The sequence below is a fragment of the Montipora foliosa genome, chromosome 11 (assembly GCF_036669935.1).
Source record: "Montipora foliosa isolate CH-2021 chromosome 11, ASM3666993v2, whole genome shotgun sequence".
NCBI classification, from domain to species: Eukaryota; Metazoa; Cnidaria; class Anthozoa; order Scleractinia; family Acroporidae; genus Montipora; species Montipora foliosa.
The window spans coordinates 22633906-22656121 of NC_090879.1; the positions used below are offsets into that span (position 1 = coordinate 22633906).

Below are 22216 nucleotides of genomic sequence, written 5' to 3' on the forward strand. Positions count from 1 at the left end.
GGGTACTGGTGTTAACAATCAAAATGGCGGATTTTCTGGAAGATGTTGGAGTTGGTTATTATCGATCGCTTGATCCACCAAAAAACTTCGCGGTAAAGTAAGCAAGCCTTTTAAGTTTGACATTAGGCTTCTTCCACATTTTCGGATCCTATATATGGAGATTTCGATATGTAGATCCTTCCTATTTTCTTACTTCAGGGTAAAACTTTGGCGAGTGACAACGGCGAGTTATCTTCCTGAGTTTAAAATTGGCTCACAGCAAAACGTCAATGAGCAAGAGGGTGTTGAAGTTGCTGGAGACGCATTGGAAATGGCGAACTTGGGACGAGGTGATAAGATAAGCTTGGCTTAAATGGCTGAGAGCTATCAATGTTTTTCAAATACAGACCGTAGACTGTAGATCTTAGCACCCACATCCCGGAAAAGGAGATTTTCGGTGATGGTATCGAAAAGTTCTGCACTTGTTGGCTTTTGCCTCATTCTTAAATTTTCAAAAACAAATTCTTCATAACCACATTTAGACAGGCAAAATGATTCCTCTCTTTGTTTCCTTGGCTTGTAACAAAATTAGTGTAGTAGCCAGGCTAGGAAAAGTGGCATTGTGTCTTCATGTTGTTGTGTCAACGGAGGAAGTTGAGCACTGACTGCAAAGGTTGATGGAACAAACCCTTTGGTGTTCATCATGCCAGAGGTTCATGATCGGATGACTTGAGTGAGGTGGTTTTCAGAGGAATATTGTGATAGATGGAAAGTCTTTTCCCTTTGAAATGAGGGCATCTCAATGCTAAATTCTTCTGGTGGGTTGACACACTATTTTATCGCTCATGTTATTTCCATGTCAAGCAAATGGACTTTCCAGTTTACTAATAATATTATTTTGCTGTTATGTGGTTATCAAACAACGTGTTCCTGCCGCTTTCAAATGTAAAATAAGCACGCATAGTTCACTATTATAAAGAATTCCCTATTCCAGCCAGCCCCTCAAGGAGCCCACTAAGGTCGAAGTGGTCTGCAGTCAAAAGTCTGTAGACTGGAGATTGTAGTCTGCATTTGGCACACACTGGTTCCAAGTGCCTGGTGCCTCTCTCAAAATTGAAAAACATAAAAATCTTTCACATGACCACTCAAGTCATTTAACAATGACATATAATTGAATTTTGTTTAAATGTAGGAAATCAGGATTCGGAAACTGAGGAGTTTGTCTTTTATTGGCAGCAAAAAATGTTCTCAAAGGTAAAATTTTGCAATAAAGTCTAATATTTTACTCTGCTGATGCTTTTCTGATTACTGATAATTTTTGTTTTCTTCTTCCCAAATAAGATGGAGATGGAATTGTATGAGGACTTAAATAATTGCCTTGGACCACTGGAGCAGAAGTACCATGCTGAAATAATGAAACTAAGGTGTCTTCTTTTATGTAAAATTCAAAGCCCAACTGTGATGTAACTATTTGAATTCAATAGAAAACAATAATATTATCATTAAAAATTGATTTGAGACTCCAGGGAATGATATAGAAAGATATCCGGTATCCTGGAGGCGGTCCCTGGAGGCAAGTCCTTTTGTCATTTAAAACTACTTAAAATGGCACTCCTCTATTATAATTATTGGTTTGCTTACTATTCAGATGTATTTTGCATTTGTTTTTGTTTTCTTTGCAAAAAAGAATAAATGTTGTTGTCTTTTCTCAGGAAAAAAGATGGAAGACCAAACAAAAGACTTTTTTCCTATGTTGACTCTGACAGTTATGTCAATGTAGATGAGGTAGGTAAAAATATTCTTACAACTTACGTGTTCAAGTGAAGCTATGATCCTCGCAGTTATTTATAAATGCAATTTTAGCAATTGCATAGAGAAGCCTGAAAAATTCAGGACTTCAACGAGGTGTGAACCCATGACCTCGCAATGCCGGTGCAACACTCAGACTACCCAACCGAGCTATGAAGCCACTGATGTTGAGAGCTGGTCATTTGAGGATTCAAATGTTCCTGTGATGAATGAATCAACAAATGAAATGATATAAGAAATAAATCAAAATTATATTGAACTGAGGATATGAAATCAATTGTTCAAAGCTATGATCCACATGCACAGTTACTGATGAACGCAATTTTAGTAATTGCCTAGAGAAGCCTGAAAAGTTCTGGACTTCAACAGGGTTTGAACCCATGACCTCGCGATACAGGTGAAACGATTGTTTTCAGTAGCCGGTAAACAGTAAAATTATGTGTCAGTTTACACCGAGGAAAGCACTTAAGTTGAAATGGTGATTATTGTTATTAATGACAGGAATCAAGGTCTCTTACAACTTCCCCTTTAGAAGTTCCAACATACCTGGCACAAAACATGTCAAGTGTCAGGAGAAGAAACATTGGCAGCAAGACAGAAAGAAGGTTGGTAATATAACAAAGTGTAAGCAAGTTTATTTATTAATGAGGGTATGCTTAAAATAACAGGGATATTGTGAAATAATTATACATGTATTGTTCTTCTGCCTAAAATCAATCCAAACTATAAAGGGTTATTTTCAAAATTACTGGCTGGTTTCTTGATCAAGGCTTGAAACTGCTACCAATACAGTTGCATTTATGACTGAATTTTCTCCCTTTGTGACTAAAATATCTGGAGAAGTTGCAAATTTGCAACTTGTTTTCACCTTCCCTCTTTCCAAACAAAAGGGTTAGCAGTTAAAGTAAATAAATAAATGGCAAAATTATTTTGTTTCTTGCTGTGAATTTTCTTTCAATCTGCAGATAGTGTACTTGTAGCATAATTTAGCTGTGATGTTATGCAAAAGCTAGGAGATAAACACAGCTAAAACCGTTGACGCGGATAATAACTCAAAACCGTTTCCTAAAAATACTCTATTTTACTATAATTAGACCTCATTTACAATTTTATCTCCTAGCTTTTTTCACACTTTGTTTGTATTCTATTTCTAAATTTTTTTGCACTCCCTTTCGTACATATTTCCATCTGCATGCTAACTTTTTTTTTTCATCAAAGGCTGTAGACTGATAGCTGAAAGCTTATGTTTTTAACCTTTTTAACCAGAGAACAATTTTACTTCAAGAATACCATTAATGAACATTTCTTTTGATTTTCATCATGAACTTTTCAAAAGTGAAATAAGATCTAAATTCCTACCGCCTGGTGCTGCTAAACCTATCAGTCAATAAACAAGCCTTATTTTATTTGTTTGTTTCATAGAAAACTTCCTGGAGGCTTTGCTCCTCATGTCAATCCTGTCGTCACTTATGAAACAAAAACAAGCAAGACAGCTGCACATGTTGTAAACATTCCTTACAAGACGATGCATGTGATGGCAGATCTTGGTCCTGATGCAAAGTAAATATTTACTCAAGTCGCATGTCTGTGTTCTTAATCAGATTCATAAGTGCTTTGTAATCTCAGCTCATTTACATTTTCTGATAAAAAATGTCTATTATCCAGACCAGTCAAGAGGCACAAAAACTCCACGTAATATAGAGTCTGGATGATAGCTGTAATAAAAATTATGAACATTAATGAAGGAGTCAATGAACAAAAAGATTTGTCTGATTTAGGTTTATGTTGTTTAGCAACAGGTGCCCATTTTCTCGAAAATGTCAAAAACGTTTCAGGCCCAAAAAGCCATTGTTTATGAAACTGCCTTCCACTTGTTTTGATTAGCTGGCCTTTAGACATGTAACTTTCAAGATAGCAAAAAGCAAATGATTGTGAAGGTTGATGACTTAATCTCTTTCCATTCCCAACACTCGGAAAAGGCCTGAGGAGTTTCATGACTTTTTAGAAATGGGTTCCTGGATTCAGTATTGGAGAAGACAATAACATTTAGTATGGTCCGATGGTTTGGGTTCCTGCTTTGCATGTGGATGCTTCAGGTTCAAATGCCATTGTTTTGTCTGTGGGGATCCCTAATTCATCTCCCTCTCTCTTAGCCAACCGGTTGCTGCCTGATATACAAATTGAATATTGTTGCAAAATGCATTTGAGTTCATCTACACAGAAAATGCAGAGTATAAAACGTGAAACATTTCCCTTCTAAGAGTGACACTTAAAGATTTTACACTTAATGGAGGCCAGTTCTGGGGTAAAAGGACTAATGTATTATGATTCATACATGTAAATGGTATCAGCCTCATCCCTTGATCTTGATTATTTAGGATATATTTACAACGTCACCCAATTATTGGTAGCTATAATTATAATAATAATAACCATGGTATGCTGGCTGTTCGTTAAGATTAAAATGTTTGAGACCTTGCTAATATATTTGGAATTTCCAAATGTATTAGCAAGTGATCGATGGTAATGAGTTTTGTTGTGTTTTCAAGGCTAAGGGAAATACCAGGTTGTTCAGGTTACCAATAGATGTTAACATTTTTACTAACTAGTACAATCTATGCAAAGCAATAAATTACTTATTATGAGAATTAATTATGTTATGGTTATTTTATCAAAGATACTAATATTAATTTTTTAAAAAGGAAAAGTCATTCCAAAACTATTCATTTTTTTGCCAGGACAACAATCGACCAGGAGGATGAGTATGTTCTATTCTCTGTCAAGGTATCATTAAGAGCCATCAAGTCATTGATTATCTTTTTATTTTTTAATTTTTGTTTTGTTTTGCCACTCTTTGTCATTAGATTTATTTGAAGTCATGATAATTAAATACCTGTAGGCCTGGAAAAAAGTTAAAATCCCAACTTGCCTAGTTAGTAAGCAAGCAAACTTGACTGTCATTTTCCCTCGAGGAGTTCTTCCACTGGCTTGGGTTTATTAATAATTTTTGGTAGGCAAGTGGTCAGAGAATCAGAAAGTTGCTTACCCAAGTGTGTAATCTCTTTGTCGTGGAAGGCCAGACCAGGTTTTATTTTTTTTTTATCCCTGTACCCTCTGATGTATGTGACAACAACATAAGAACACACAAGTGCCTGTTCATTAACAGGTTTCTAACTGCTGATGATAAAGAATTTCTAGAGCACTTTTCAAATTTTTGTCTTCACTATAGGTATCAGAGAGTTTAACAACAGTATATACCTTTAATATTTATATTAGATTGATGCTTATGGACAAATATTTGTCAAACCTGACTTCAATGGGGATAATCCACCTTACCGTCTTGAGACTTGTAATGAGCTAAGAGGTACAGTTACACTAAAGTTTTTGGATACTGTAGACCACTTTCGTATCATTAATGGCGACCACCCTTACATGATTTTGTTTTTATGTTTATTAGACCTACTGCCCTCATTTTGAAACAAATATTCCTTTGAAATTTGCTTGTCATAACGAGGCTAGAAAGGCTTATTAGCATTAAAAGAGAATAATGTTATTTTTATTTTGTCACCATCAGTGGAAGGAAGTACTTACATGTGTATGCTGTCAGCACTTTAGCTTGATGGTTCTGAGTGTGTTTTTCCTATTTTCTATTTTCAGAGGTTTATGAATACACAGTTGAACACTGTTCCCTACAAATGACAAGGTAGGGAGCGTAAAAAGTCAGGGATTTGCCTAATTTATTTTGCTGTGCTAGTCACCCTCCATGCAGACTGTGTACTGGTCCATTGCGTGCCCCCCTCTCCCCTCCCCCCATTAATAAATTTTCCTTGGAAATGTTCATACCATTGTGAAGTAAGAAACTGCACTCAACAAAGTCTTCTCTCAGAAAAAAGAACAGAGTCAGAACCTGATGCCTTGGATCACAAAATCTGGTGTCTGTGACGACAGATTGCAGTCTTATTAATTTAATAGTGTGCTCTTTGTCTTTTTATGATTCCATGCACTATCATTCTCAGTGATCAGCGAGAACAGGAATTTAAAAGTTTCAATGAGGTGGGTGTATCTGGAGGTATAGCCTGTGTAGGATGGCAGGATATTTAATTGCAGCATTATTCAAACATGTACAAGTACATGTTAATTAATGGTTGCTCTGGACATTGTATTTTGGCCACAAGTGAGTCGCAGCCTTTTGCACTCGCTAACAAAACACAACAGAACAACCATTGATTTGCTCGCATAATTACACTGTATGTTGAAATAAATGTTAAGGCTACTCTGCAGGCAAAAGTAATTATCTGTTTGATTTTTGTCCCAAAATGACTTACTGCGATTTTCATAATTCTTTGGAATCTCACCTTCCCGCACTAAACGCCAAATTGCATTTTGGCTTCCATCAATCAAATTTTCAAACATAGCCGGGAAAATCAACTCTGCCTCTGGAATGTGATAGGATTAGGATACACTGTGATACAGCGTGCACCTATGAAGATCTCGCAAACTTAATGGACGACAGAGATAGATGGAAAGAACTTATCAATGAGAGCCGAGCTAGCTCGACCTGACTGATTGATTGATTGATTGTATCTTTTCGGCAGCTCTTCAGTGAAAGATTTGTAGAGATACCATCACTTTCCACCAGCTTCAAGTGCGAATGTACAAATGTACTGTGGGAGCCAAAGATTCTGATTGTTAGGTTATGTCATGAATTTTGGCATCCATGGTTTTGGGTCATCTCTCGGCTTGGCAGCGGAAGATGGAAAGCCGATACGCAGTTTGGCCATTAGCATTTGAAGATGACACAGTCTAGAAATGTGCATAGTTAGATGCACTCCCAGTTTTGACATCCAACATAAAGTGTCCCTTCAAGTCTTAGCCTTTGCTACCTATTTCTAAGGTTAGGGGAGAGGTTGCCGGGGTAGTGTTATTTTTAGGTGCAGGGAAATGCCAGAGGTACTTAAGGAGCAGCATTTGGGGAGACTTTGTGATGTGAATTGTTTGTATTCTGAGACAAAAGTGATGTTGAAGTTGTGGAAAATAGCAAGGGGACACTTCTTGACACTCGAAATCTGCGTGCCTCTAGATTTGTAACTGCCTGCATTTCTGAACATATCTCGAAAATGAGGAGAGCAGGGGAGGGGTGAGACAGTGGTGAGACCACTCACCTCCCACCAATGTGGCCAAGGTTTGATTCCCAGTCCCAGCGCCATGCAGTGTATGTGGGTTGAGTTTGACGTTGGTTTCCTCCTTGAAACGAGAGGTTTTTCTCCAGGTCCTCTGGTTTTTCCCTCTCCAGAAAAACCATCACTGTCAAATTCCAATTTGATCTGGAAATTGTGTGGACACATGTTAAACAAGCTCCTGAGCACTCTTAAGGTGTTCCGTGAGTAAACAAAACAAAAAAATATTACATGTGCATTATTTTACATTTGATCAATTTATTTTTAAATTCATTCCAACAGCTGTACAACAGGCATGCTTTGTATCTTGCTTCACAAGTTGGTTCTGGTTTTGACCCTGAGGTGAGTGCAATATTATTTAGGGTGGTAGGCATTACTGGCATAAAGTGACTTTTCCATTTGGATATTTTGTGAAATCAAGACCAATCCTGGAGCCACAGATTCCTCTTACTAACTGATATAGTTTATTTTCTGCCTCTTTTTCTGCCTCTTTTTCCATCATACTTATGCACAAGGGCCATAAAATGGAAAAACAAGTAGCTGTAACTTACATGTATAGTATACTGCCTGCTAAAACAAGGCTAGTAAAGTACTGAGAGCTGTTTTATTGTTTACCTTACAAGATCTTTGAATCAAGCAACAACTTTTTAAATTCTAGAAAAAGGCAATGTTTGCTAAAGGTATATTATGTACTGTCCAGTATCAATCTCTCTCAAATATTGTAGGTAAGCTATTCTCAGTTTGATTGGCCAATTTAATGGGCAGCATTGTTATGCTCATAGTGTGCAATTTGCTATCTGGGAGATATGATTACCGGTGTACAGTTCCTATTTCCTGCAAACAACTGAGCTGGATACCTCATCTGCCAAAATGTAAGGGCCTTTCCCTTGTTATGTTCCACAACTTTATCTTCTGCTCTGCAATCTAATTTTCAGCCAGAGCCTGGCATATTAAGAATGAATATATTTGGGGAAATAGGTAGGTTTGTGAGAATTATTGCCATAAACTTGAATAATTTATAAAGATACACATTTTCGGGGAAATTTTATTTGGTATTTATCACTATCATAATGTTTATTTTATTTTTGTGTCTTAAATGAAGTTGGCTCTTTGTAAATCTCTCTGCCATTTTTCAATCCTTTTCAATGTGTGTTTGTACCTCAGGTTTTTTTATCAGAAGCCAGTAATAATCCCTATTTTTCATTTTTCCCTTTTTTTCCAAATGAATTTAAATATTTCAGAGTCCACAGCCTTTATATAATCTTTTGGAATGTCAAGAATCGAAATCGGGTGTACAAGCTGCGAAATAGCTAAGCTTTTTGTCATGAGACATCTTCCGAACAGTGTAAGATTTCAAGACTGCCAGATATCATGAACAGTTTCAATTTTTTTGCAGTTTTTCCTTGAAATGATAATTGTCATTTTTTGTATGTCATATGAGACGAAAATCACCAAGGCTCTAATCGGACTTTCTGGCCATTTGAAACCAAAAGGTGTTTCTTTAGAATACCTCCAGGGTCTTAGCCACAATGCTTTGGTTTTGGATGGATAAGGCCGCAAGCCCGATAGATTGCAAAATTCATTCAACAGTTCAGTAGCTCTCCTAACAGAGCCCTTATCCCACAAAAAAGAGTGGTGTCATCAGCGAATTGGCCTATTTTGAAAGAGTGTTATACCGTGTAATCCCTTATCTTGCCTAAGTTTACAAGCCAGAAGCTCAACCGTGAGAATGAATAAGTAAGGTGACAGGAGACAGCCCTGTTGCACCCCTCTTGATAATTGAAAATAGTTGGTACAAAAGCCTTTGTTTAAAACTGCGGTTGCAGAGTTGGTATAGAACGTGGAAAGCCAATGTTTGATGTCATCACCAAAATTGAAGAAAGATATTGTCTTCTGAATAAAATTCCATACAATTGTGTCAAACACTTTCCGAAAATCGAGTTGCAGAAGTATCCCTGGTATATTTGTTTGCTCTAGGATATCGTTAATCCATCTAACATTTTGGACAATGTAGCTCCCTTTAATGAAATTAATAACACGGGAGCTCCACTTTTAGGCTTGGCTGAATCCACATATTATTTTCTTTCTACAGTATCTGCAAAGGGGTTTGAATATGATGGTCTTTATGTGCACTTTTTTTTGGATCTGCCCACAAGTAAGTGTTCAAGTGTGTAAAATGTGATAATGTCAGTGTGTGATGCAGGGAATAACTTAGAGACATTCCTCTTACAGATATTATTTTCAAGGGCAGTCAAACAAAGCTTGTTCGTTTTCATCATTGTATACTACTATCTACAGAGAATGTGATGCCGTAAACAAGTCAGTGCTGCCAGAAACATGCATGTACTCTCTAATCTCCTTGCCAGTGTCTTTGCAAAATGGTTAGAAAAGGGCTTTTTATCAGATAGAAAAAAGTGGCAAAGAACAGCCACTAATATTGGACTTATTGTTTTAGAACAGACATCCTTCCCCATCCTTCCATCCCCATTGACGATTTTACTTGTCTGGCATAAGACAGAGTAAAATCTGAAGTCTCACTCCCAGGGTTCATTGGGCCAAAGGGGAGGGCATTTGAGGTTGTTAACAGACTGAGTTAACTATGCCAACTAGTGTGTGGCAAACCATGTAGTGGTTTACTAGTGCCAAAAATGAGCTGAACCAGGGATTACTTTGAGCATCTAGTGTTCAGAGCTTTTACTTGAACCTAAGATTTTTCTACATAATGCTGCCTCTGGAAAGAGGAAAAATGACAAAGAAAAAAAAAAAAAGAGAGAGAAATGATGTGTTTTCAGCCACTGTAAAATGTTTATGTGGGACATCTGGATTGACCCCTGAAGTGATTGATATTGTTCTTGTTCAGATGCCTTAACCAAGGGGGTGTTTTTTTAGACAAGTCCCATAACACATGTTAAACAAATCATTGTACATGTCATTGCAGAGTGGAGACCTGCTGATGACCCTGTGTTGTCAGGAGTCACACAGACTTGTGTAACCAAATTGGAAGGAGAGGTATCGTAATTAGTCAAGGACTAGAATAATAAAGAGCAGACTCTTCAATAGTGTGGGTTGGGTTTAGTGGTTCTCCTCACTGCTCCAAGTGTAGGTTTTTGAAAAAATAGCAATATTTGATTTGATTTCAGTTCAGTTGTGTCCCTACTTGTAGTGCTACATTTGTGAACCAGGGGAAACAAATGGCACTTAAGGTGGCTTACTATGCAGTTTTCTGAAAAAACAAAAAAAATCAAGATTTTGAAATCTGTGAAATTAAGCAATACAATGTCTCCTCTGAAGTGTTCGTCACTGCAATTGATGTGAAATGTAATTTTACCTAACAAATAAATGCAAATGAGGGGAAAATGCTAAATATAGTGACTGAGCTCCTGGAGGGGGGACTGGAAACTAGTCACTTCAAAGGCCTTTTTCTCAAAACCTAGCCGTATGACCGGGCTTAAAATTTTGGGAATTAGTAAACAATATAAAGACAAAACTGTCAACATCAAAAATACATCTATCTATCAGACATTTTCAGTTATTATCAAACTAGACGAAAATCAACATTTTTGCCATTTTCCTGTCTGACAGATTTAACTATTAGATCCTTGATGATGTTTTCTTTAAGATGGGGTTTTCTGGCTAGTTTTTCAAAAAAAAAGGCCTCTGAAATGTCTAGTTTCCAGTCCCTCCTCCATGGGCTTGATCCCTATTTAGCATTTTCCCACGATTTGCATTTATTTGTTGGGTAAATTTACATTTTACAAAAATTGCTTTGACTAACACTTCAGAAGACTAATCCTGTTGCTTCAATTTCACAGGTTTCAAAATCTTGATCTTTTTCTTTGGAAAACTATTATAGTAAGCCACCTTAATTAACCCATTGCAACCCAAACCGGCCTGGATTGGCCTCATTGACTGTTACGTCCCACTCCCGGGTGTCAATGAGTTAAATAACACTTACGACGAGGCGACTATGGCAACAACAATAATCATAGCCTCCTTCATGGTACTAACAATCATCATTGGCATCAACTCGTACCGGTAATTATCATTATGATAATTATTTCACCACAATTCTGGTCATGGTTGTCACCTTCATTATTCTCATCAAGGCATTGGACTGTTAAACTTGACAGTTCAATATGCCAAGAGTGGACGAGTGGTAATGTGTTTCAAGCAATATTTGCAATTGTCGTTACTTTTACTTAAATTAATAATATCAATTTAACCCATGCACTCCTCACATGCCCTTCACTTCCAGGGATCAGTGGGTTAATGGAGGGGATGTAGTAGCCATTGACTCCTCAGGTTCCCTGGCACATCCCCAGTTGACAAGAAAAATCGTCTTGCTCGCAGGGGTGAAAGCCCAGGGGGAGGACTCCCATATGAAACAGACGGGGATGCTCGTCAGAAATTTTGAATTTAACCCCTAAAGGAGACCAATCGAGGCATGGCTTAAGCAAATTTTGACCCCTAAAAGAGACCGTTTAAAAACACAAAAATACGACACGCAAATGAGTTTTAATGATAAAAAGGCATAATCATCGAATGCTTTTATCTAAAAAGAAAATTTAAAAGGAAATTTGACTTCTGTTTCTCTTCGCGTAATTCTGTGTTACTTCGCGGAACCCTAAACGAGACCTTGGTGGCATAAAATATTGGCGCTTAGCCCGGAACACCCTAAGCGAGACCAAAATCCAAAATTTACACCCCTAAGCGAGACGACGAGCAACCCCGTCTGTTTCATATGGGAGTCCGTCCCCCTGGGGGTGAAAGGGTTATTAAGGCTGATGATGCTTTAACTATCATGAATGTTCATGATACAAGTAAGAGAGGGTTTTTAAAATTATTATTTCAGGATTATATTGCACACTTCAGTTATCCTTTTGATTTTTCATTGGTCTACCAAGAAGATGAAGACTCTGCTGGTATGCATTAATTTATTGACCATTGAAAAGTATTTATTACATTGCAGAGGGAGATGGGAGGGAAGCCACAGATTCTCCTCCTCACCAATGGCAAACTTGAGAGCTCTCCTCTCAGTTTTTTCTGCAGATGAAAATAATTATCTCTTGCACTAATAAGGGTAGGAGGGAAATCCATTAATATGTTCATGTTGAGCAAAAATAGGGGCTTAATGTTATTTTGGTTTACAATCACATGGTTGAGATATTTCCCAGAATATCGTGCATTACTAAACTACGAAACACCCAAATACCATGTATTCATGACCCAGCATACATTGAATACTAACCAACAGAGGTTGGAGTTGAGATTAAATATCGTTTCAGGAATTAGGCCTAAAACGTTATTGTACCTAATCTCAATCTTAATCTGAATCCTAATCTTAATCTCAATGAATAATTATTAGGAAGAAATAATATGATGATTTAATCTCATTGTATTGTGGGGTCATATGCTGTGTTTCAGGGTTTCATTTCCCTGTTTCGTGGTTAAGTAATATCCCACAATATCTACGGTATTTTTATTTTCGTCAACCACACAAAATGTCTTTTTCACAAAATATCAGAGTTTGAGGAAATATTATGTTGCATTTGGTATTTGTATTTCAGCGTTCAGGTCAACAGGTTGTGAAAAATTTTGAGACTTCAGTCAAGAGCAAGACTGAAATTGAAACTTGTATGTGGTTACAATATTGATAATTTATGGTCTTTTATTGTTTTAGATGACTTTATTCATTGGCCCACTCTGTTCATTGAAGTATTATCTCTGGACAGCTGGGAGCGATTTCGAACGGAAGGATACTCATATCTCACTATACCAAGCAAAGCTGGTGAGCCTTGCAGAGAGTTAAATTCTCTGGGCTATATTTCCAAGCATAGGAACCCCCCCCCCCCCCCCCCCCCCCCCCCCCAACTCAGTATCTCACTATTCCAACAAAGGTAGAGAGTGTTTCTACCCGCACCTGTGTACTGTGACTGGACAAGTTTATTGCTTATGGTGTATTAAGTACTGCATTTTAAGTAAGTTAAAACTCACAAAATGTGTCACTCACTTCTCTGAAAGTTTACTAGAAAATCAAAGGAGGCTTTAACTTTGTGTCAAAGGCAGGGATAACATTAAACCAAAGGTTCATACTCTAAAAATCAATCAAGGAAAGGAACTTTATTGAACTATCAATTCTTCTAGCCCTGAGTTGCTAATTGGGGAAACTGTAAATTCAAATTAACTCAAATCAAATCCAATGTTGCTTTTCGAGGAGAGGGGAAAACTGGAGTACTCGGGTAAAAAGCTCTTATCATATGAAGCAGAGTAGAGAACCAACGAACTCAACCCACATATGACACTGAGTCTGGGAATTTGATTCGGAGCACATTGGTGGGAGGTGAATGCTCTCACCACTGCACCACCCCTGCTTTCTTGACAATACCTACTGAGAGAACAATAGTTACTCGATTGTGTTTGGTGCATAAAGTGGACCCAAGAGGAGATATCTCAGAGGTCAGGGTGGGTGTTCAAATATGCATTACTAAGGAACCCACTCTCTATGAAGTCCTAATACTTATTATATTCCTGTTTTTGTTATTTACAGTTCCTGTATACTCCTTGTCAGTTATTAAATGGTTGACTCTTTCTTGCATTTGTACAGGCAGTTACACGTTTGAAGTTGACACATGGAGACCGGTTGGAAATGGTCCCATTCCTGAAATGAGGAGGTTCTTTATTGGGGGCTCACCAGAGCTTGAAGATCCAACATATCCTCAGATACCAGCCATGGCAGATGTTAGTAGTCTACCATCAATCATTTTATCATTGTCTCACTCTTTTTTGGATAATAATTGGGACAATCTCTAAAACATTCAAATCTTGGCTAACTCAAGTTAGCGAGAAAATTCATTTCGGAACGCTACAAAAAGCTTGCCTCCTTGGAAATTCAAGAATTCTGCAATACGTCCTAAACATCTAAGGCTACGCATGTAGCTTGATGCTTAAGGAAAATCCCCAGTTGAAACAACTCCCAATAGACTGTGCTAATTGTCAATAATAATAATAATAATAATAATAATAATAATAATAATAATAATAATAATAATGTCCCCTTTTAACCCATTGGCTGCTAGGAGTGAGACTAACACTGTAGCAGATTTTATTCTAATTGCAGATGATTTTACTTGTCATTTGGGGGCAGTTTAGGGGTCAATAGATTAAAAGATACTGTCCAAGTTATTTTCCTTTGAGCTTCATTCTGGTCCAGTTCAGCCCTTGTGATGTTATACCATGTGATTTTTTTAAGTACCTAATGACAAATAAAACTATTATTGTCAAATGGAAATGACAGAATAAATAATTTGTGGGAAGTGTGAAGTAGTCAGAGGAGTGTAGCCTTTGAGCTCTGTGGCACGTTTTGCTCTAAAATGAGCCTTGCTGGGCTTATGTGTCCCACAACAAGAGAATTATAAAACAGAAGCAGCCAAGGGTAAGGTCACTTTCTTTGGCTAATTGATCAGGTCATACACCTGTATTCTATTAATTGACCAGTGTGCAAATTTTGGCTTACCGGTTATTACTGAGAGAGTCAATCATCAATAATAACTGCTGCAAACCTCATTTTCTTTGTCCATACTCTTACATGTACATACGCATGTAGCTTGTAATAGCCAAATTATTGTTTTTTCCTACTTCGTTTTAATTACATACAAATTGAAGCAAAAAATGCAGGCAGTAAAACTTGCAGTATAGACCAAGAACGCAAGGGTTTTTAGATGTGCAGATTTAACCAGGGGTGTTGGTTTAATTCTTATAGTATTCTTTTGACTTTTTGGTGCCAGGAAAAAGTCTTGAGCAAATACTTCTTCAGAACTGCTGCCTCTGGCAGTGTCACAGTGAGATTTCACATCATGCAGCAGTGCCAGTAAGTTTCATCAATTTAAGATGGGTATTTCTGATCCTTTTATTGATCTTGGTTCTTGTGTAAAGTTTGGCTGGAATCTCGTGCTACCCTAAAAGGGGCTATCTTTATTTGTTCTAAATAGGTTTGATTTATGAACTTTTAACAAGAATTGTAATAAAATTCTCTTCACTTCAAATATCTAAGGTCTTTTGTGGAGGTCACAAAGAAACCACGTCGGACAAGAACAATATTAGACCGACTTGGGTAAGCCACGGTTTTTATGGTTCTAATGTCTCTTATTATTTGTACAAGATAAGTTTTAAAAACATACCGGTAAAAAGTCTTTGGTATTTAAAAGCTTGAAGGTTGATGGTCAGGACCTGCATTGGCTAAGAAACAATAATATTCAATTGTATGTATCAATGTTCAGAAACCTTAATTTCAGAAATTAAAGAGCATTAATATTACTTAATATCAACCTTGATTAAGATTAATGGTTTAGTAATGATTATCCAGTTGGTGGCAGGAGCTGGGTTGCCACTCCTTAATGTCCAATCATATTCCTTAAATAGTTGGCTCTCAAGATGTGACTGCGAAAGTTTGGGATTTCAAGCGCTAAATAGATATGTCAAACAAGTTTGTTGTGCCCACATTGTGGTTGACCATTTGAGACTTGTATGTTTTCCCCTCTGGTTAGATTGATGGGTAGATAATCTTTATTTATTCATGGACAATATAATTCATCAGCTAACATAAGAACAATGTAATGTAATGAAAATATGAGATACTAGATTAAAACTACCCCCAAGCAATACACCCGTTTGTTGGGAAAGAGCTTTTATAGTCTACGCTAGAGCAGGATTTCCAAGCAACTGCATGCAAATCCAAAACCCTCTCCACTGGGCTGTGATGTCTATGATCTACCCGTGGCTTCAACGAAATTCACTGTTATTACGGAGGGCCTGTACTGTCATTCATTCTTAGATTTGCGGGAGCTGACGCTAGTGCAGACAGTGGCCTGTTGTAAAGAAGGATCAGAGTTTCTGAGAAGACTGACTGCTTTTTATTTATTTTCAGAGGAATGAAAGCTTTGGATTCCTTGTCACAAGTCTTGGGTAAGGGACAAGGGAATAATAAAATAATAAATATAATTTATTTTCTTTAAATTGAAGAACCAGGAGTACAATGACATAACCTTGACAGTATCCTTGAGCTGCTCTTCTATGCTCTTCTATGAAGCCCTGTCTTTTAAGAGCAGGTCAATTTAGTGGGCTCACATATTTCTTTGTCAACATTTTAGATCCTAGCAGTATGGTGGGACAATAGCTATTATTACAGTTGAGCCCACGTTTCAGTGGTGTTCATTTCAGAGCGCAGTGAAGCAGGGCTTTCGGCTCAACATTTGATCAGATATAGAGCAGCACAAGAGATTTACCGTACGAAATGCGATAAAAAGTTCCTATCCAGAATTCATGTTTTTACTCAGAAGAGAATCAACAGTTGTCGAACATTTGTTCGCACATTTGGGGTTGTTACTTCGATTAACCCATCCATATGCTTTACAGGGCCTTGCCATACTTTCCATGATAAAATTAGGCCAGACAAATCTCAAGCGAAGGAGACATTCAAGAATCAAGAAATCAAACAGTCGTTTGATAAGAAATTCTTGGTTTGCCCCGAAAGGCATAGCCGAGATGTGAGCTCAACTGTTGTAATAATGTTCAGCTATTATTAAAAACTGAACTACAGATGTCAGATTTCCAGCATTTTCATTGGCTTGCCAGACACAGGCTATCAGTTCATATACCTGCAGTACCTAATATCATCAAGGAATGCGTGAACAATAAAGCATGTTAAGACGATTGTCACTTGTCGCAGCATTGAATGAGCATCCCTCAATAATTTTGCCCTATATGTGATAAACATGTAATCGCAATGTGCCCTTGTGCAATTAAGGATTAGTTTCACTTGTATTTTCAAAGTTTTCCAAATTGCCTTTGGGCTCATGCCATTACATTACATATACTTATTAATGCTCTACCACTGAGCAACACAAGACTGGTAGGTGCCACAATCATCCAATATACTGCAGGAGCTGTAACATGGTGCCCCATTTGCAATAATGATCAACACCCAATAAATGAACCAAATTAATTTAAGAATTTTTTCCATTTTATTTGTGGTCATGCAGTAGTTCTTGTGAGGTCTAAAATCAACAACAAACTTAAGGTGATTCCCGGGTAAAAGAACCCGTCATAGATTTCCGATGAAACTTGGTATGATGACATTACAGTACAAGGAGATGTTAAAAAGGTAATAAAAAGAGGGGGTCACCGTGCTTGTTTTCATGCCACGATGCTGACAAATATGGTTATTTAGGTGACTTTTGGTTATCTCAGTGCACAACAAACAAGATCGATTATTTTTCAATGCGGCGTGCTATATCACACAGAGTTCGACTTTCTTTGATTGCTTATTCATCTACGTCCCAGAAAAAATGGCTTCAAATACCCTGCATTATTAATTGATATTTTTATCCTTTAAAGGAAACATAATTTGGACTTGCTCTGCTGGGCCCGTTACGTCTCTATCTGTAGCATTTATTTCATTTGTCAAAAAAGTAGCTATAGATTTCTGCCAAATTTTTTCTCAGTTATTGCGGATATTGTTCTCATTGAATTTATAAAATAAAAAGTGGGGGTCACCGTGCTCGTTTAAGAGAAAAGGAGCTTTTATCTCGCTATCGAGCTTAGTTTGAGGGAAATCCCTTATGTTTTGTACGCGCGCGCGCTCATGTGCGCGTGCTGATGACGCAAAAATCGTGCGCAGTAGGAATGCGCAATGCAAAACCAGGGAATCACCTTAAAGCAATAGAAGCTGTTACAATACCATGAAAATGGCCAGCTTACAAGAACTGGCTAGCTCTTTTCTGATACCTGCCTAAATATTTGAACTGTTTTTTCCTGCAACTCCTACGAATCTCAGTGAAATGTGTTTGAGTTTTGTCATCACTTATGAACACTACAAAAACTTTGTTTCTTTTCAAGATGCCTTTCAAAGAGCAAAACGAAGGATGTTGGATGCAAAAGAGGGACTTCCTTCTGTCAAATAACAAAATTTCCAGTAATGAGGACAGAAACTTGTGTAATACTACATTAAGCTAGCACATAAACAGCAGCAATTTTTTTAAAAGTTTTATTTCTGTGAAAAAAGGGTACTATTTACAGAATTTAATCTTTTTATTGCTGTGACAACTCAAGTGTTCTACACACCTGCCTCCTACTATTTAACTATAACGTGTAAATTTTGAAAGTATTTAAAATCAAACCAAGCTTCATACATAAGTTAAGTTATGGCTTTATGTACAGGGTTGTATATTATTGTACAAAAACAGTGAACAGGTGTATATATATGGCCTTATTTTGTGATATTGAAATATCAAGTTTCAATTTGTAAATGAATTATTCAGACATGAAATAGAGGCTTGTAACAACCACTCAAAAGAGGAGAAACAATGCATGGCTCATGGCTAGTATCTAAGCATAATTTTATTTGGGAAGAGTGGAGAAATTGTCATCTGCACTGGCAGGCCTGAAATGTCATCCACTAAGCAATGCATTTCTTGTCATTGAAACACCTTCTAACCAGTTGGTGAAGCCAACTTGTTCAGCTTGATCATTCATTCTTGCCAATGACGCTGCTAATCTCCTTCCATTGTTCTCTAATGATACAGGAATCTGGGGGTCAAAGATAAAAATTAATAATAAGGTCCTCTCAACACAAGGATTCTTTTCCAATTCATTTGATTCAAATGGAAAAGGAATGGGCTGTAACTTGGTCCTTGGACTCAGTTTGTGAGAGGTTTGTTTTTTTGTGTAACTTGTGGTACGAGTGTAGGAAATTAGAAAATCTAGTGGAAATAAAAGTTATTTGCAAATGATGGGAACAAGGGATGTTTAGTTAATTCTCAATGCTTAGCCAGTTTGAGAACTCTTGAAACACAACATGTATATATTAATTCCTTTGAAGTGTACTGTACCAGGAGATCGCAGAATTGTCTTTGTTTCAAAAGTACTCCGTAAAATCAGTTCTCAAGATTTATATCAGGCTTAAAAATTGCGTTCACCCACATATACGAAAATAATTTACTTTATTGAACTCCTCTTGTCCAATCAGAATAAAAGTTTTTTTTCTTGAGTGTGTTATAAATTGTAAAGCAAGGTATTAACTTACAAGAGTCAAACTTTGGATACAACTGAAACAGCTTTGACTTAATAAATGACACTTCAACCATTAAGTTAAAATATTACTGGTACTGGAACAGAAGTAAAGACAAGGTATCAAGTAACTGGTTCTCACAGTGTATTCAAACAAAATAATAATAATGATAATAATTGTTTGTAATAACTTACCTGAGAGACCAATGGCTTTTTCCGTGCATCATCATCATCATCATCAGACAAGCTGCGTAGATTTAAATTGTTCACAGGTTCTTTTTGCAGCAAAGGGTGAAGCTGTTATTATAAAACAAGATAAGCAAGCAGTGCACTTCTTCAAATTATAAGCTATTTCTGTGCATAAATTTAAAAAGACCATTAAAAATTTTATGCCCCAGCTTCTCTCATTCTGTGGCTCTCAGTTTTCGATATTGCTATGACTTGTGACAGTTCATCACCGTGTACGTAAGTGAAGTGAACACAATGCTGTTCATCGAACTTGTGAAAAATTTCATTCATTCTTGAAATGGATCAAGTGACCATCACAGTGTTTTCAATGCAGGGTGCAGGGATGGTGCAGTGACCAGTGAGAGCACTTGCCTCCCACCAATGTGGCCTGGGTTCGATTCCCAGACTCTGTGTCATATGCGGGTTGAGTTTGTTGGTTCTCGACTCTCCACCGAGAGGTTTTCTCTGGGTTTTTCGATTTCCCTGCTCCTGTAAAACCAACATTTGACTTGATGTGCGTTAATTGTTAACTTCAGTTTACAGTGTCCCCAATTAGTGCTCCAGTGCTAGAACAACTAGACACTTACTTAAAGTTCCTTTCCTTTCCTTTCCATTGCTTGGAAAATATCAAGTTGTTCTTGCCCCTTTATGCTTCCCACGGAATTCTACTTTAAGGGAGCTAAGACCAGCTATTTCTTTCTTTGGTCTCATAAACGTCACTATGGAAATACAGCAAGTCGTAGCAGATTGTGGTAGGCTTAGCTTATGCCATCCTGACACCCTCTAACCTTTAAATTATGTTTCATCCTCTGGTTCCTTTCTAGCATTATTATGGTGCTGAGTTAGTGACATAAGGGACATGAGTTTTTTTAGTTACCTGTTTCTTCTGTGTTTGTTTTTCCATTGCCTGCTCACTATGGCTGTCTAGCATTTGCTCATCTTCCTCTAACAACCTGAGTAGAATTTATTGCACCAATTTAATTATATAAGTGGAACAAGAAAAACAGTGCATTGGTATGGAAAGCCATAACTTTAGGTATTCTTTATTCTTTTGGTCTTGAAGTTTTGTCATTATGTGACAAGGTTTGATGGTTACGTGTTGAGGTCTTCCTTTGAGTGTGTTTACACCCTTTTGTGATTATAAAAACAGCACATCCAAAGAAGACCTCAACACATCATGATGGAAACGTAACAGGTAACCAGCAAATCTCGTCACATAATGACAAATACTCCCACAGTACACCATGACAAAACTACAAAACATCAAGACACTACTTCAAGACCAAAGGAATAAAGATTATATAAGAAAGTTATGTCTTTCCATACATTGGAACCTCGAAAAAAGATTTTGTAATCAATTCCATCCAGGAAGTGAAGAGAAGATTGGGGGGGGCTCAACACCTTTTTTCTCAAGGTCTTATCATACATGTAGGTTGAAGGTGTCAGTTTTTTAAAACGTTCCTATTTCACCAGTATTTATGTCCTATGAGAATGAAATAAACATTGTTTTAACGCTCCTTGAATGTAGTTTTTACGTGTAATCCAAACAAGTATTTTTTGTGAACGCTACTTTTTCTATGTTGGGTTCTCAAGGCAAAAACGGGTAGTGTTATTATAGAGGCTTAAGCTACAAAGGATTTTAAATTTTCTTGAGCAATCAATTTTTGGATAAGTTTTCAGTTAATGGAATTGGCGATTTTTTGATATATTGCATTTTGCATTTTTCATCGTCCATAGAAGTTGGAAATAGTGTGTTTACTGGGAATTTAGACAAAATGTGGTGTAAAATCAAAACACGTCAAAAAATTGAAAAATGCTGACACTGTTTTGTACGTCAAACTGTAGTTAAATAGTACTGAAAATGTGAACTGACTCGGACAAAAACTTTTTGAGTTGTAACTCTGTTAAAGGGCAATCCTTAGGCAACATTATAAAGCCGAGAAAACTCCAATCAAAGTTCTGATGGTCAAGTCATGATTTTGCCGTGACACTATAAATGTACTTTTTCAGGGATTTTACAAAATTGGATGGTAAATCCTTTACAAATCAATGCTCTAAGTAATTACGTTTATATTTTTAACGATTTTCAGAAAATTAATTTCATGTTTATCAAACTTATGACAAGACGTTAACTGACCAGCTTAGTGCTAACCATTGGCTAAGCCATGGAAAAATGTCGAGGTTGTCATGGCAAGGGAGTAGAGTTGTGGGACAGTTCTGACACTTACCTGTAATAATTGATAACCCTGAATGAAACAGTTCCATATTTTGGCATTATGCATAAATTTAATTTTATTTACCGGTACCTGGTTTGTTCATCCAATTCTTTTTCCAAAACTTTAATTTGTTGATTGCATGAGATAACAGCATTCTCCAATCCACCCTGCAAAAGAATGACCTTGGGTATCGGTACTATTTAATAAATGACTGTATACACACATTTTTTAGCAATAACGAGAAACTCAAAGTTCTAGCCTGGAAAAAAATCTAGTGGAAATAAAAGTTACTTGCAAATGATGGGGACAAGGGATGTTTATTTGCCTAAACAAATATTTAGAGAGACTGACAGCTGATTTCTTTATTTTGTTGTTTTCATCATGGGTGTCGATTTTCTGGCATACTAGGTAGTCATGTAAGTCATCCTACAAAATTTAAATTCTCTATCTCTTAACGTTTTGACTCACTTTTGTTGATTAGCATTTTTACTCAGCCACTAAACAATCATTGGATGAGGTTGAGCATGATATCATGAATTATCAAAACCAAGGTCTGTGTTATCTGTGGAAGCCGAAGGCTAAGGCAGATAACACAGACACGAGGTTTTGATAATTCATGATATCATGCGAAAACCGAATTCAATAATTGTTTTATTATACATTTTTCACATAATTCATCCTCAGAAACAGAAGCCAAGCGTTCAGCCATTTTGTTTCTGAGGAGAACACTCCAAGGGGCTTAGT

General features: G+C 37.0%; 2 protein-coding genes across 3 annotated transcripts in view; one reads left to right on the forward strand and one right to left on the reverse strand.

The window, feature by feature from the left end:
* LOC137977653 (tectonic-like complex member MKS1) lies at positions 1-19431 on the forward strand. Its single transcript, XM_068824945.1, has 23 exons — positions 1-97; positions 199-329; positions 1172-1233; positions 1321-1403; positions 1692-1764; positions 2290-2393; positions 3211-3348; positions 4527-4572; positions 5065-5152; positions 5446-5491; positions 5805-5841; positions 7248-7307; positions 7901-7943; positions 9058-9120; positions 9904-9974; positions 11818-11887; positions 12646-12753; positions 13570-13703; positions 14750-14832; positions 15016-15075; positions 15889-15926; positions 17859-18070; positions 18144-19431. The coding sequence occupies exons 1-22, from the start codon at positions 24-26 to the stop codon at positions 17921-17923; spliced, it is 1677 nt and encodes a 558-aa protein (XP_068681046.1). The 5' UTR covers positions 1-23; the 3' UTR covers positions 17924-18070; positions 18144-19431.
* Positions 17991-22216, reverse strand: part of LOC137977654 (centromere protein Q-like) — an 8636-nt gene continuing 4410 nt past the window's right edge. Inside the window, exons 6-10 of one of the 2 annotated variants that reach the window (XM_068824946.1) lie at positions 21563-21639; positions 20134-20209; positions 19629-19745; positions 19224-19325; positions 17991-18548 (exon numbers count right to left, since the gene is read on the reverse strand). In XM_068824946.1, the coding sequence (XP_068681047.1) occupies positions 18411-18548; positions 19224-19325; positions 19629-19745; positions 20134-20209; positions 21563-21639 (510 nt within the window). In that variant the 3' untranslated portion in view covers positions 17991-18410. The remainder of the gene's footprint in view (positions 18549-19223; positions 19326-19628; positions 19746-20133; positions 20210-21562; positions 21640-22216) is intronic. The other variant, XM_068824948.1, reaches the window with a different exon arrangement.